Genomic DNA, 16,558 nt, shown 5'->3' with positions numbered 1-16,558 from the left:
TTATTCAGTAACTACATGCTGATGATATTTAAAAGGGCTGCCAGTTTAATGGAGAATGCTAACACCAAGTAATGGGAATCAGAAGACCAGGATTTTTGTTTATTTATTAGATTTTCCACAGCATTCATGATTATTAAATCTGATTAGCACAGCTGGGAGTAGCATGCACAAATTATGGTGTGACCTTGGGAAAATCATCTAATGAACTCAGTGTTTTAAATTGTTTGCAACACCTGTGTGAGGTAGGTTGTATCATTTTTACAGATAAGGAAGCTGATGCACAATTAAGTATGCTGTGCAAGGTGTCACAGAATGTCAGTTGCAGAGCCAGAAAAAGACACCTTACAACCATGCTCTTGCTCTGTTCACTAGATCACACTTCCTCATGTAATTTGACATAATTTGAGACTGTTATAGAACTTAGTGGGATATATGAAACTCAGTTTACATTTTGTCTTATCACTGCCTTTTCATTGATAGAAAAGATTTATCTCAATGTAACTATTGCAAGTTAGTGCCTTTTTCTGTGGAAATAGTTTTCTCACTAGAATAATATTTGAGAAATATGATAAATAGTCTAGTAAAATGATTTGTGCAGTATTCATTATAATAGTACACTGTTGAAGCACAAATAACATTCTTAATATGATTAAATATATTTGCCTTTTCCCTCTTGAGTGGTGTGTGTAAGCCGAGGTGCTGGGGGGTTAGAAAGGTAATGATCTAGGACTGAAAACAGTGCTGCTTTTTTTTTTTAAAGTGATAATACAAAGTACTGTACTCTCAAAGAGGTAACTATAATTAACAATTTTCTCTTGTTGAAGATTTCAGGCAAGACAGTTTAAAAAGAACTGGCTTTGTGACCTAAATTTGGCAATAGCTGAAATTCAGGTACAGTATGAGCATTTAGTTTTTTGGAAACAAATTTCAGAACTAAGCATACAAAATATATAGTACTTAATCAGTTTGTATTTTTGTTTTTAGTGTAGTTGCTGGTTTTATTTCTTTAAAGCCATAGAGCGCAGCAATGTTTTGTCAGTCATAAAGGAATGTTAGTTACTTTTACTTTGAAGACTATTAAAAATACGAAAATATGTTCCTTTAGTCAAAGCAAAATTGTAGACAAGGATGGCTAGCATCCAGTTAGTTATCTTAGTTATAAAGTGATGTGTCCATGTGGCTTTAAAGTTGTGGATATTTGTAGATTGGCTATATATATCTTAAATGACTTAGGATTTCAAACTCTTTTTTTCTTTAATAGCAAGTGGTTCAGTTTACCTTTTTAAAATGTTAATGTAAACTGAGAACTTTTTATCTGAAAATACCAGGATTCAGATTCAAGCACTTCCTAGAATAAGAGGTAACATAACAAATACCTAAAGCTCTACAAGAGCTACATTACTTAGTGCTGAGAGCTAGGATTATGGTGCTACCAGGAAGATAATTAGTTTAATTGAAATAGTGCCTCCTAAGGAACCTGATAAATTTTGTTATTTTTGGATGAAACAATTGTATGACTTACCCTTGGAATTTGTGGTGCTTTTGATTTGTTATGGTGCATCATTCCTTAACAAGAATATACATTTTATATTCACTTACAATTAATAGGATTCCTGTCTTATGAAAAAAACAATTCCAAAAAGGGGCCTATTTGGAGTGATAATGGTTAACAAATTATAAATAAGAGCAGCAATGTGATTATTTTTCTTATTAATATGCATTTTATTTTGTAGTATTTGTTATTTTCACTAACAGTAATACTGTGGTTTTTAAAGAACTATCCCCAAAGCTGGTGTACATTTGAGCAAGAATTTAAGGAAATAGTGGATGTAGGTTTCTTCTTAAATAGGAGGGGACAACCTTTTAATGCATCCCAATTAATGTCATGGTGAAGAATCAAAATCTCTTCCATTTTGAGGGGCTCAAGTTACTGACACTCCATAGCACTTAATCAGCATGAAGCAGCTTCATACTGAACAGGAGCATGAGAGTACTACACAAGGATTTCAACCAACCTCTGGTGAGATAGGGCACACAGCAGGTGCTGATTTTACAACATTGTTTTAAATGGCCTCACATATATGAGACAGCTGGAATAGATGATGAAGCACCAAGCTGGCTTGATTTATTCCTGTCTGATGTATCTGAGAGAATTATGAATAGTAACTGCTTTACATTTCCAAGAGTTCTCTCAAAGCTCAATCTGTCTCTTCTTTTTCAGTGTGTTTCTATATCTGAGACCTCTGTCCTCATCCACTGTTGAGAGTTTTTGTACACCAGTTATCAAAATAGTGCACTGTGGTGGGCTCATGTTGGGTTTACCAGTGCTCCTAGACGCACATAGCAACAGTAAAGAAAGATTGTCTTCCCCCTTCTGCTGGGATGGAGATTGTGCCCATTCCTCTCAGATGAGGACCAGACAGTTGTGCTCCACTCTTTCATCTCCCAGTTTGAGTACTGTGACTTGCTTCACTTAGGGCTAAAGATGAAGGCCACTTACAAGTTTTGACTCGTGCAACATACAGCTGCCTGCCTCCTATGAAGGAAAGACCAGCAACACTAAATGTCAGTGTCCCATTTGCTCCCCATTTAACTTCAGGTCCAATTCAAGATTATGGTCCTAACCTTTAAGACCCTTTGCCATACTCCAGCTTGTTTTCTTGCAGACAATATTTCTATTGTGACCCACCAAGACACTAAATTCATTGGAGGTAAGGAATCTGTGTGTGACCAGGGTAGAAGACCCATCGAATAGAAAGCCCTAAACTATAAAACTACGTGCTGTCAGACCTCAAGATGAATCCTAGAGTCTTACCATGTTTAAACGATGATGTGAGATGCACCTCTTCAGAAGTCAGTGACATCATAATCTTGCACTCCTCATGAAAGGAAAAATAAAGTGGGAGGAAAAGATGAAGATTCAAAACATCTATGAAGATCACCTGATCCATGCAGCAGAGAGCAGAGCTCTTAACTGAAAATTCCTTCATAATTTTTAAATATTTATCTGGCACCTACATCCTAGAACTATGCAATGCTTGAATACCAGAGTTAAGTACCTTAGAAATGCTACAAATACATACATACTACAGTGACTGGCACCTTTTATACTAGTCATTTAGCCATGAACAAGGGTTAAAAACTTTTCCAGTTAACAAAATGTGTGGTGTATTTTGATTTGTTTTCCATCAAACTTCCTTTCCTTGTCTATTATGAATGGTAATCATTACATTAGCCTTCTTGAATCTTTAATTAAAAAAATGATAAAAAAGGCCCTACCTAGATTAGTTGAAGTGCTGTAATAGACAAATCACAAGATAAGAGCACTGTGTGGTACACAGTATGGTACACTTCTCTAGTAGGAAACCAGGTTTCTATAATTCTCATGGGTTATGCAACATATGAGTGCAATATATGCATTTGGTTTGTATTAGGAATGGACGATGGTAATGTAATTGCTATTGGACATAACAAATCAGTATTCATGGTAATTTGAGTAATTTGAAGTTTCAGATGTCAAGCATTAATTTATCCCCACAATGTATTATTTTGGTTATATTAAAAGGGTAAGAATAACAATTTGATGTTAAGACTGGTAGGAGCATTGATTTTGCGTATTGGTTCCAATTAGTTCTTTTTCGAGTGATTGCTCATGTCAATTCCGAGTAGGTGTGTGTGCGCCACATGCACAGTCAGAAGGTTTTTCCTCTAGCAGTACCTGTTAAGTCAGCTGTGGAGCCCCCTGGAATGGTGCCTTTATGGCGGTATATATAGGGCCCTGCCAACCCGCCGCCTTTTCAGTTCCTTCTTACTGCCAGTGATGGTCGTTGGAGCTTCTTTTACTCTCTTGCCTTGGGCAAGTGATTCCCTAGCATTCCCTTTTTTGTTTTGTAAATAGTGTGGCAAGATAGCCGATATTATTTTGGGTCCTGCGCTTTTCTTGGCGGGGGAGGCTAAGATGTCATCCCTTGCCCCTGCTCTTAGGGCACTAGTATCCTGGAAAGGTGGTAGAGGAGGGAAGTGGGGGAGGGGCCTGGGTTTGCTTCTCACTCTGAGCCCCAGCCCCTCTCAACCCCTGTGGGTTCTTACCCTCTTCCTCCTTTGGGTGGGGTACCTTCGTCCCTTAGACGCTAGGGAATCTCCCTCCCCTCCTGGGGCAGGGTCTCCCTTACTTTGGTTCTCTAGTCTTTCAGATATCACAACACACCTCCAAGCTCCAGTCCTCTCTGCTTCCTCCTCCTCCTCCTCCTCCCTGACTGCCTGAAACAGGGGGGTTTATTAGGTTCCTGACAGGGCCTTAATTGACTGCAGGTGCTCCAATTAACCTGTAGCCACCCTCCGTAGTCAACAGGGAACCACACCATAATTAGCCTAAGGCTTATATATTTCCCTTCTACCACGCTCCCACTGCTCCCTTGCCCTCCTGTATCACATATTCTGCCCCCATCCCTCCGGCCGCTCAACACCATGGGGTTGGGCTACTTGGGATGAGAAACAGTGTTGTTGTGTTGGTTTCCGGCTCTATACTGTATCCAAAGTCAAAAGGTTGTAGGGATAGGAACCATCTAGTCACTTGTGCATTCCTCTCCTTGTTTGTGTGCATCCATTGGAGTGGTCCATCACAAGGGTGAACCACCACCCAAGTAGGTAGTACTATAGAATCTCCATGGCCCATTTAACCGCTGGGCATTCCTTTTCTACTACAGAGTACCGTTGCTCCCTGGGCAGGAGGTTTCGGCTGAGGTAAAGATTGGGTGCTCCTCATCCCCCACCATCTGTGAAAGGATGGCCCCAAGTCCTACCTCCGAGGCGTTTGTTTGTAGGATGAATTCCTTTTTGAAATCTGGGGCTATGAGCACTGGATGGCTGCAAAGTGCCGTCCGTAGGTCTGTGAAAGCTTCTTCTGCCACCGCTGTCCACTTAACGATCTCTGGGCCCTGAGCTCTTATCAGCTCCGTCAGAGGCACTGCCCTTGTAGTGAAGTGAGGGATAAACTGGCAGTAGTACCCCACTATTCCTAAGAATGCTCTGACTTGCTTCTTGCGGATCAGGCAGGGCCATTCCTGTATTGCCTCCACTTTGTTCCATTGGGGCTTCGCCAGGCCCCTTCCAACTACACACCCGAGGTGTCTGGCCTTGGCTAACCCTGTTGCACATTTGGATGGGTTAGCGGTGAGGCCAGCCTGTCTAAGAGCATCTAGTACTGCTTCCACTTTCCCCAGGTGCATCTCCCAGTCAGGGCTATGGATTATCATATCATCTAAATAGGCGGCAGCATACTTGGCATGAGCTCGAAGTAATCTGTCCATCAATCATTGGAAAGTTGCGGGGGCCCCATGGAGCCCAAAGGGAGGATGGTATATTGGAAGAGGCTGTTGGGTGTAGAGAGAGCATTTTTTTCCTTAGCGTCCTCAGCCAGGGGCATCTGCCAGTAGCCTTTTGTCAAGTCCAAGCTGATCAGGTATCGGGCCTTGCCTAACTGATCCACCAGCTCATCAATACCTGGTATTGGGTAGGCATCAAATTGGGATACCTCGTTTAACTTCCGGAAGTCATTACAAAACCTTAGGGTGCCATCAGGCTTGGGGACCAAGACAATAGAGCTGGACCACTGGCTGTGGGATTCCTCAATCACCACAAGTTCCAGCATCTTCCTTACTTCTGCCCCAATTTCTTCTCTTTTTGCCTCTGGTATGCGATATGGTTTTATTGTCACCCTTGTTCCGGGACAGGTGACAGTGTGGTGTTGGATCAGCGTCATAAGGCCTGGTTGTGTGGAGAACACGTCTTGGATCCGCTGGATCATTTCGATGACCTCTGTTGTTCTGGGGCTAATTCAGGGGATATCTTTACCTGCCCTTTTGGGCCCTGTGCCTGGGGTGAAGCTGGCAGGATGGCCAGGCACATCTCCCGATCGAACCAGGATTGCAGTAAGTTGACGTGATAGATCTGCTCTGGCCTTCGGCAGTCTGGCTGCTCCACCATATAATTCACCTCCCCAATGGCTTCCACAATCTCATAGGGTCCATGCCAACTGGCCAGACGCTTGCTTTCTGTTGTTGGTACCAACACCCTTTCTACTGCTTGAAATTTCCGTGGTTTTGCCCGACAGTTGTAGTAGGTTGGTTGGGCCTCTTGTGCTTTCTCCAAACACTCTCTTACTGTGGGGGTCACTTGGGCTATTCGTTCTCTCATCTGGGCCACGTGTGCAATGACTTTCTTCCCTGGGTTGGGTTGTTCCTCCCATTTCTCATTCATGATGTCTAATATGCCACGTGAGTGGCGTCCGTACATTAGCTCGAAGGGGAAGAATCCAGTAGATGCTTGGGGAACTTCTCGTATTGCAGACATCAGGTATGGTAAGAAGTTATCCCAGTCTCTTCCATCTTGGGCCACCACCTTTTCAGATCGTGCTCTTGAGAGTACAGTTAAATTGTTCGACCAGACCATCTGTTTGGGGATGATAGACCAAGGTCCGCAAGGCTTGGATGCGAAGCAGGGTACATAAGTCTTTCATTACTTTCAACGTGAAGGGAGTGCCTTAATCTGTCAGATCTCCTTAGGGATGCCTACCATAGCGAAAACCTGCATCAGTTCTTTTGCAATTGCTTTGGACGTGGGGTTTCTTAAAGGAATGGCTTCGGGATACCACGTAGCATAGTCCAGGATGATGAGTATGCTTTGGTGGCCCTGGGCCATTCTTTCTAGTGGGCCCAATAGATCCATTGCTGTCCTTTCAAAAAGGACTTCAATTATAGGCAAGGGTACCAACGAGGCCCTTAACTGAGGTCGGGGGCTATGCAGCTGGCACTCTGGGCAGGAAGTGCAATAGCACTGGACTTCTGCTCGAACCCCTGGCCAGTAGAACCTCCTTAGGATTCTATCCAGGGTCTCATCTGCTCTTAAATGTCCCCCAAACAGATGACTGTGAGCTAACTCTAATACAGCCCTCATGTGCTTCCTTGGCACCAAGAGCTGTTCTACTACCCCCCCCCCCCCCGATATTGGCACTACCCGGTACAACAGATCCTGTTTGATTATATAGTATGGCCCTGGACCTTTGGTTTTCCCTTCTACTGGCATGCCATTTAGCTCTACTACCTCCTCCCTCACTTTTGCATAAAGAGGGTCATCAGCTTGGTCCTGCCCAAAACACTCGTGTGCGGGACCGATTTGGCCTGATTATATTGGACTGGGCTCCCCTCCTTCTCTTGGGGTGCTTCCGCTCGTGCTGGGGGCTGTCTCTGGGTCTCCACTGGTCCGTACTACCTTGTGGTTTCCCTGATGGGGCTTCCTCCCAACCAGGGCAGCTCTCTGGTTTACTGCCAAAATCCTGGTTCCCAATCTTTTATCTGCCCTCCTTTCCTGTCTAGATTTCCGGGCCTTTCCAGGGAGTGAAAATAACTCTGGGAAAACACAGCAAAAATTGTGGTAGGGCCATCCATGGGCGCCTCGAGCTCTGCTTGGGGTTTACTTCCCGCCCCTAATTCGATGGGGGGGAGTAGGCTCTCGAACCCAGGAAAATCCCTGCCAATTAAGACCAGGTAAGGAAGCTTGGGGACCCACCCCTGCAGTCATCTTGGTGGGTCCCAAGCTTCTGGATCTCAATCCGTATTGGAATTGTGGGGTAGAAATTTACTGTGCCATGGACACGTCACTCCGGTGCTGTTGGCTCGGCTCAGTTGATCTTGCCCCACTAACTTCCCTGAGACCAATGTGATAGCTCTCCCAGAGTCCACCAAAGCTATGCTCTGGATGCCGTTCATCTTTACTGTCCTAGTGTACTCATGTGGGGCCGTCGCAACCCCCACCAGGCTGATTAGGCCACATTGTTCCCCAGGATCCCCGAGATTACGTTGCATGGGCTCCTCCCTGTTGAGGCACTGGGCTCCTATATGCCCCAACTCCCCACACTCATAACACCAATATCTCATCCTGGAGGTTGCCCTCTGTCTTGGGCCTCTGATCCGCTCCCCCAACTCTCTCCCCCTGAACCTCCAGGTCCCTTTGGGGCCTCAGGCTGCTCCTTGGGGCCTGTTCTTCTAGCTATGGCTTTCCTGGAGTTCTCGATGATCCAGGCCTCGGGGTCGGGACTGGTTTCCTGAAACACCATGTTTCACCTCCTGGGGTTTCGAACAATTCATGTGCTGCCAATTGTCTCTCTACAAGGGTGACCAGTTTGTCCTCGGTGGAGGGGTCATTCTGGCCTACCCAGGCTCGGAGGCCCAAGGAGCTCCATCATTTTCTCTGAGCTGAGAGCCTCCGGGCGTAACCGTTTCCGGGCTAGGTGGATTAGGTCAAATAGTTGTGATCGTGGTGTCTTGTCTTTGCAGTACTGCCATTCATAGAATCACGGGGCTCGCAAGGCTGATGTTACCCCTGCCCTGGCCAGGATCTCCGCCTTCAGTTGGGGGTAGTCTGCCACTTCCTCTGCAGTCATATCATGGTAGGTCTTCTGGGCCTCCCCGCACAAAAATGGGGCAAGGATGCCCAACCACTGGGGCTAGGCCTCCTGCAGGGCTGTTCTCTCGAAGGCCTTACTTCGGTTCTCTAGTCTTTCAAATCTCACAACACACCTCCAAGCTCCAGTCCTCTCTCCTTCCTCCTCCTTGACTGCCTGAAACAGGGGGTTTTATTAGGTTCCTGACAGGGCCTTAATTGACTGTAGGTGCTCCAATTAACCTGTAGCCACCCTCCCGAGTCTACAGGGAACTGCGCCTTAATTAGCCTAAGGCTTATATATTTCCCCTCTACCACTCTCCCTGGCCTTTCTGTATCACAATAGTTTTATTATCATAGTATTGTTAGTTTTTAGTGTAGTTAGTTAGTAGTTAAGTCTTTGTTGGGGGGAGGGCATGCCTCGGTCTCAAGGCTTCAAACCCTGGTGGTCCTATCAGAAGCCTATGCCCAGGGGAGATCCTCACAACTCCTGCTTAAAGTGCTTTTGGGGGAAGCCCATCAGACTGATAAGTGTAGGATCTGCAGGAGCTTCCACCCAGGAACAAAAAAGGAGGGGGATTTCAGACTTCAACTTCTCCTTATGGAGTCGGCACTGGGTACTTTGTCTTCCATGCGTGGCGATCCCCTGGCACCTTCCGGTGGCCGGCACTGCTCTCCGTCAAAAAAGCAGAAGAAGGCTTTGTCATCTCAGAAGCATAGGGAGAAGGCACGGAGAGAGGCTAGACCCATGTCAGGCAGCCCCAGTCCCCCCGGGCTCTAGAGCTCCGACTCAGGTCGAGTGGAGCATCCTGGTTGCGTCGACTCAGACCTCTCTGGCTGAAGTCCGCATGCCTTTGACATCGGAGGCCTTGCAGGTGTCCAAAGATGATATGACCCTGCAGGTGCCCAGGGCACCGCCGGCACCCGGACCCTGCTCTAGAGGCAAGCCGCTGCTGGGGTCTCGTCAGCCAATGCCGACCCGACGCAGATCCCGGTCAGGAGACCGCTCTCGGGACCGTTCATCGCCCAGTGTCCTGTCGGGACACAGCCCCCAGCCTCCACTCCCATCACCCTCCAGCGCAGTTCTAGGCACCGCTTCACGTTGAGTACAGATTTTCACCTGGACAGGCACCGACGCCGTAGACGCTCCCACTCTCAGCGCAGCTACCGGAGCCGCTCCCAGCACGGATGCCATCGCCAGTCGTGCTCCAGCTCTCATGTGTCGAGGCACTGCACCCACCACTTTCAGCGGGGATCGCCTGCTCTGCTTCGTCACGGATCCAGGCGTCGAAGTGTCTCAAGGAGTAGCAGCTTGAGGCGGTACCATTCCTCGACGTCAGAGTCCCGGTCCTGTGGCAGACGCCATGCTCGGTACCACCGTGTGTACCACTCGCACGGCACCGACAAGTCATTGGTAACCCAGACCTCAACCCACACGCAGCGTCCTATGCTGGTGCCGCACCAGAGCCAATGGCAGGGACCCCCGTGGCAGAGCCAGTGGTGCCAGTGGACTCCATGGCCCCCCATGAATGCTCAGCAAGGCCCTGGGTCGATAGCAGGAGCATCGGAGGCTCTGTCAGTTGCGCTATCCAGACCTCCGAGGGATAGATTGGCAGGTCACAGCTCCTCGGCACCACACGAGGAGTTCAGTCAAGGGGTGGATCCTGTGACACTGGAAGGTAGCTTCCTCGTGTCCATCACGTCAGCCCGGCAGATGTCAGAGCTCAGGGCCCTGACCTGCGACCCTCCGTACACTGTCTTTCACAAGGACATGGTTCAGCTTCGCCCACAGCCTGCATTCCTCCACAAGGTGTGTCCGTCTTTCATGTGAGCCAGGACATCTTCTTACCTGTCCTCTGCCCTAAGCCGCATACCTCTAACGAGGCACGCCACTTCCATATGCTTGACATGCGCAGGGCTCTGGCCTTTTATCTGGATCGGACTAAGCTGTTCCACAGGTCTTCGCAACTCTTCATTGCTTCAGCTGAGTGCATGGGGGCCAACCGAGCTCCACCTAGAGGCTTTCCTGGTGGATTACATCATGCATCCACACATGCTACAACCTAGCACCACCTATTATAAGGGCTCACTCGACAAGGGCTCAGGCCTCGTCAGCTGCCTTTGTGGCCCATGCCCTATCCAGGACATCTGTAGGGCCGCTACCTGGTTCTCAGTACACACGTTCACATTGCACTATGTGATCATCTCCCACACGAGGGATGATGCTGTTTTCGGTAGGGCTGTGCTCCAGCCAGGGAATCTGTGAACTCCTACCCACCTCCATCAGACATAGCTTGTAATCACCTACTGTGGAATACACATGAGCAAGCACTCGAAGAAGAAAGGACAGTTACCTCTTCCGTAACTGATATTCTTTGAGATGATGTTGCTCATGTCTATTCCACATCCCACCCTCCTTCCCCACCGTCGGAGTTGGTCCGTTAAGGAGGAACTGAGGGTGGGGGGAGCATGCGGCTCCTCGTATAGTGCGCTATAGCAGCGCCACTCCTGGGGTTGCAGCAGCGCTCCCCTTACGGGGAATGCTGAGGGAAAAACTTACGGTACCGGTGCACGTGGCGAGCATGCACACCTACTGTGGAATAGACATGAGCAACACATCTCAAAGAATGCCAGTTACAGAACAGGTAACTGTCCTTTCTCCTTGGCAGCAGAAAGCCTTCCACTTGTGCCACTTATCTGGCTAAGTGGAAGAGGTTTTCAATTTGGTCACTTCAGAAGGGCATTACTCCATTGCAGACCTCAATTCCCTTCATCCTGGACTATTCACTCCAGTTAAAAGCAGCAGAGGTTGGCAGTATCGTCAGCAAAGATTTCAGCTTCCCACCCTGGTGTAGTGGGTCACTCGGTGTTTGCTAACCCTGTCATCGGCCCTTTTCTCAAGGGTGTAGACAGACTGTACCCTAAAGTACAGCAACCAATCCCCCCCCATGGGTTCTCAGTTTGGTGCTCTCTAGGCTGATGGGCCCTCCCATCGAGCCCCTGGCAACTTGTTCTCTCCTTTATCTTTCATGGAAAGTAGCGTTCCTAGTGGCTATAACATTGGCCAGAAAAGTGTCTGAGCTCAAGGCTCTGATGTCCAATCCCCTTTATTCCATGTTTTATAAGGACAAGGTGCAGTTACAATCACACACGGCTTTCCTCCAAAAGGCAGTCTTGCAATTTCACGTGAATCAGGACATCTTTCTGCCGGTGTTCTGCCTCAAGCCACATGCTAACGACAGGGAATGCATGCTCCATTCTCTGGATGTTAGGTACACGCTAGTTTTTTACATTGAGCGGACAAAGACAGTTAGAAGGTTGACGCAGCTCTTCATGGTCATTGCCGAGAGGATGAAAGGTCTTCCTGTCTCATCCCAAAGAATCTCCTCTTGGATCACGGCCTGTATCAGGACGTACTATGTCTTGGCAAAGATTCTGTCTCCACCATTCACAGTGCATTCTATAAGAGTGGAAGCTTCCTCTGCAGTGTTCCTGGCGCAGGTCCCCATTCAGGACATCTGCAGGGGGGTGATGTGGTCATCGATTCACACCTTTACGTCGCACTATACCATCACCCAACAGACTAGAGACGATGCTGCATTTGGTAGAGCAGTGCTTCAGTCTGCAACTTGGTGAACTCCGACCTCTCTGGGGGACTGCTTGGGATTCACCTACTTGAAATTGACACGAGCAATCACTCGAAGGGAAAAAAAAAGTAACCTAACATTCGTAACTGTTGTTCTTTGAGATGTGTTGCTCATGTCCGTTCTAAGACCCCTCCGCCTCCCCTCTCTGAGTATCTGGCAAGAAGGAACTTGAAGAGGCAGCGGCTTGGCAGGGACCTATATACACTGCCATAAAGGCACCACTCCAGGCAGTTCTACAGCTGACCCAACGGGTACCGCTAGGGGAAAAACCTTCCGATGACTGTGCACGTTGTGTGCAGACACCTACTTGGAATGGGCATGAGCAACACATCTCAAAGAAGAACAGTTACGAAAGGTAGGTAACCATTTTTTCTGGGAACAAACACCATTCTCTTTATTCCTGTATTTCAAATAGGAAATTGTATAACTAACTGTTTTGAAGGGGCAGATGAGTTCCAGCTTGTGTAAATATTGGCTGGTTTTGCACCTCAACCCTACCCTTAGGGCTTATCTGCACATAAACCATTACAGTGAGACAGCTGCACCAGTGCAGCTGCGCCGCTGGAGCATTTCAGTGAAGACACTAGCTGTGCTGATGGGAGGGCTTCTCCCATCTGCATAGGTACTCCACTTCCCCAAGAGGTAGTAGCTAGGTTGATGGGAGAATTCTCCCGTTGACCTAGTATTGTCTACACCAGACATTAGGTCAGTTTTACTGCGTCGCTCAGCATGTGGATTTTTCACACCCCTGAGTGACATAGTTAGACTGACCTAATTTCCTAGTGTAGACCAGGCCCTAGTCTGCCTAGAGGGCAGTAAATACACCAGAACTGATATATATGTGTGATCGTTCTCTGAAAAGTGTGTCTGTTTAAACAAATATACATTAAGAGGTTTGTTTTTTATCAATTATTTCCAAAAGACATTTGCTCAGTTTTCAAGAGAAAATGTTACTTCTTGTAACTCTTTACTTGTAAACTGAGTAAATTCAGTATGAAAATGGAGAGACACTAAAAATGAAACCACACAATGACACTTTTAAAGTCACTTTTCAGAGTAGAACAGAACGTTAAGAGTGTATGTTTTGGAAAAAGATATTTAATATGTTTATAAATTTATCTGGTTTGTGAGGCTATCAGTTTGATCAAATTTTCAGATGATACAGAAACTCCATATATAGCAAACACAGTATATGATACAAGAAAAATAAAGACATACATTTTGAAGGGCTGGTTTGATAAACAACTCTAATAGTATACATTTGGAAAGGGTCAATATTAAATAAAAATATAAAATGGGAGAATGTGATAGAAACATTGCAGAAAAACATTTAAGTTGGTTGAACATGCATAACAGACATGGAAAGCAGTTTATAGAAACTTGCAATGTGAGGCTATAATAAAATACCTGGAATGTGCATACTGAAGTGTTGCATATAATACCATTAATGTTCCTTTGCCAGTAGTGACGAAGACCTCATTTTAGTTCAATTAGGGGTTTTTCACTGAAAAAAGGCTGGAAAAAAAACAGCATGAAGAATAGCAACAAAGAAAACAGGGTTGGAAGACATGATACATGAATAGACACCACGGTGCAAATAAGTGATGGTCACATTAACACCACCCTATATCGAAAACCTACCGACCGCTATGCCTACCTTCATGCCTCCAGCTTCCATCCCGGGCACACCACAAGATCCATTGTCTACAGCCAAGCACTGAGGTACAACCGCATCTGCTCTAACCCCTCAGACAGAGACCAACACCTACAAAATCTCCACCAAGCATTCTCAAAACTACAGTACCCACACGAGGAAATAAGGAAACAGAGCCAGACGTGTACCCAGAAGCCTCCTACTGCAAGACAAACCCAAGAAAGAAACCAACAGGACTCCACTGGCCATCACATACAGTCCCCAGCTAAAACCCCTCCAACGCATCATCAGGGATCTACAACCCATCCTGGACAATGATCCCACACTTTCACAGGCCTTGGGTGGCAGGCCAGTCCTCGCCCACAGACAACCTGCCAACCTGAAGCATATTCTCACCAGTAACTGCACACCGCACCATAGCAACTCTAGCTTAGGAACCAATCCATGCAACAAACCTCGATGCCAACTCTGCCCACATATCTACACCAGCGACACCATCACAGGACCTAACCAGATCAGCCACACGGTTACCGGTTCATTCACCTGCACGTCCACCAATGTTAATATACGCCATCATATGCCAGCAATGCCCCTCTGCTATGTACATTCTGTATTGGGGGGAGGGATAGCTCAGTGGTTTGAGCATTGGCCTGCTAAACCCAGGGTTGTGAGTTCAATCCTTGAGGGGTCCACTTAGGGATCTGGGGCAAAAATTGGTCCTGCTAGTGAAGGCAGGGGGCTGGACTCGATGACCTTTCGAGGTCCCTTCCAGTTCTAGGAGATTGGTATATCTCCAATTATTACCAAACTGGACAGTCTCTACGGAAAAGGATAAATGGACACAAATCAGATATTAGGAATGGCAATATACAAAAACCTGTAGGAGAACACTTCAACCTCCCTGGCCACACAATAGCAGATCTTAAGGTGGCCATCCTGCAGCAAAAAAACTTCAGGACCAGACTTCAAAGAGAAACTGCTGAGCTTCAGTTCATTTGCTAATTTGACACCATCAGCTCAGGATTAAACAAAGACTGTGAATGGCTTGCCAACTACAGAACCAGTTTCTCCTCCCTTGGTTTTCACACCTCAACTGCTAGAACAGGGCCTCATCCTCCCTGATTGAACTAACCTCGTTGCCTCTAGCTTGCTTCTTGCTTACATATATATACCTGCCCCTGGAAATTTCCACTACTTGCATCTGACGAAGTGGGTATTCACCCACGAAAGCTCATGCTCCAAAATGTCTGTTAGTCTATAAGGTGCCACAGGATTCTTTGCTGCTTTGACAGATCCAGACTAACATGGCTACCCCTCTAATACTCAATAGAAAGGGGGATGACCTACTTGTGGCTAGTCAGATGTATTACAAGAATTACTGTTTTTAAATTGAAGTTAGGAAAAACTAACTTTCTTATCTGATCTAGACAAAATAAGAACAATAAAACAGCCTTCTATAAGAGCTGGGTAAGACATCATTGAGGGAAATGTTCAGAAGGTATGATAACATTTTTGAGAATATAAAAAGGAGAATTTGTACAAGGTGTATTTTGAGCACCTAATAGTTCCTGCCAGCTGAACCGTCTGAGTTATAATAACTAATAGCTGTATCATGTTTTGTAGCAAACTTATTTACATTTATTATTTGACTTTTAACAGCACTGTAAAGAAAAAAGTGACTGGGCCAAATTGGGAACTTTGTATGTTAATATGAGAATAGGATGTGAAAATTTTGGTGACCTTCAGAAATTGACTTTATATATTGCTGACATACTAACAAGAGACTCCAAGGAAGAGAGACCAGGAGTTCCTTTTTGTGAATTTGCTGAAGCAGGTAAAACTAAGATGATAATGTATATGTTGCATTTGACATTTTAGCATTCACTCTCTACACTGAACAGGTGTAAGAAGAAAACGAAATTATGTGATGAATTATAAAGCTACCATTCTCTTGACCTTATTTATTTAAATGTATATTGTGCACTAATCAAAATTCCTGTTGCTACATGTAAAATTAACATTAAGTAAACATGTTAAATAGCAGCTAAACTCCCTGAACCCCCTGATCAGAAAGAAAAAGTAAACCCCATCCCACTCAACTACCCCTCCAAAAAAAAATAATCAGAGTAAATCTATTGGCCTTTCAGCGTGCCCTAAAAGATGCAAACTTTGCTTGTCAGGCCAAGAAGAAAAGCATGTTCCAGAGTCGAGGGCCCTGTACTGAGAATGACCTGCTCCAGTCAGATAAATGTAAGAACCAACAGCTTGCCTCCAGGTTGGGTACTGGCACAAGGAGAGGCAGACATAGGCTCTTAAGTGCACATGACATGACCAAACCATTAAGGACTTCAGTGGGCAAAGCAAACACCTTGAATTGAACCCACAAACAAATAGAAACAGTTTGTGTTTCTGGAGCAGAGATGTAATATGCTGTATGTATAAACACTATTAAGGAGGAAAACACATTTTGTACTAGCATGCAGTGTGAGGAGGTTTAAAGAGATGCAGCCCCTGAGTGAGACTCCTCATTTGTTCAAGCTGACAGAGCAAGGTCTGTCTCCTTTCATCTCAACTGCCCTTACTCTTTAAATTATTTATATATAGTTCTTGATTTTTTTTAAGGTTAAATTGTACTAAAATTGAGTTTTATACTGCTAGGTCCATGCCATTGTGCAACATTATATCATGATGATGGTGATGTCATGGTAGGGGGTCTACAGACCATGAAACCAGGAAGAAGAGATGGATGAGGCTTTTTTTAAACAACTAACAAAATCATCCAAAGCACAGGACTTAATGGTGATGGGAGACTTTAACT

General features: G+C 45.9%; 1 protein-coding gene across 5 annotated transcripts in view; it reads left to right on the top strand.

Moving 5' to 3' along the window:
* The window catches only part of TOPAZ1 (testis and ovary specific PAZ domain containing 1), a 106,521-nt gene that overhangs the window by 51,881 nt on the left and 38,082 nt on the right, over nt 1-16,558 (top strand). For all 5 annotated transcript variants that reach the window (XM_039527231.1, XM_039527234.1, XM_039527233.1 and 2 more), the window contains 2 exons: nt 825-891; nt 15,400-15,574. In XM_039527231.1, coding sequence (XP_039383165.1) covers nt 825-891; nt 15,400-15,574 — 242 coding nt within the window. The remainder of the gene's footprint in view (nt 1-824; nt 892-15,399; nt 15,575-16,558) is intronic.

Source organism: Mauremys reevesii, linkage group 2 (genome assembly GCF_016161935.1).
Source record: "Mauremys reevesii isolate NIE-2019 linkage group 2, ASM1616193v1, whole genome shotgun sequence".
NCBI lineage: Eukaryota > Metazoa > Chordata > Testudines > Geoemydidae > Mauremys > Mauremys reevesii.
The sequence above is the reverse complement of the archived record's forward strand: the minus strand, read 5'-3'. Positions and strand labels throughout refer to the sequence as shown.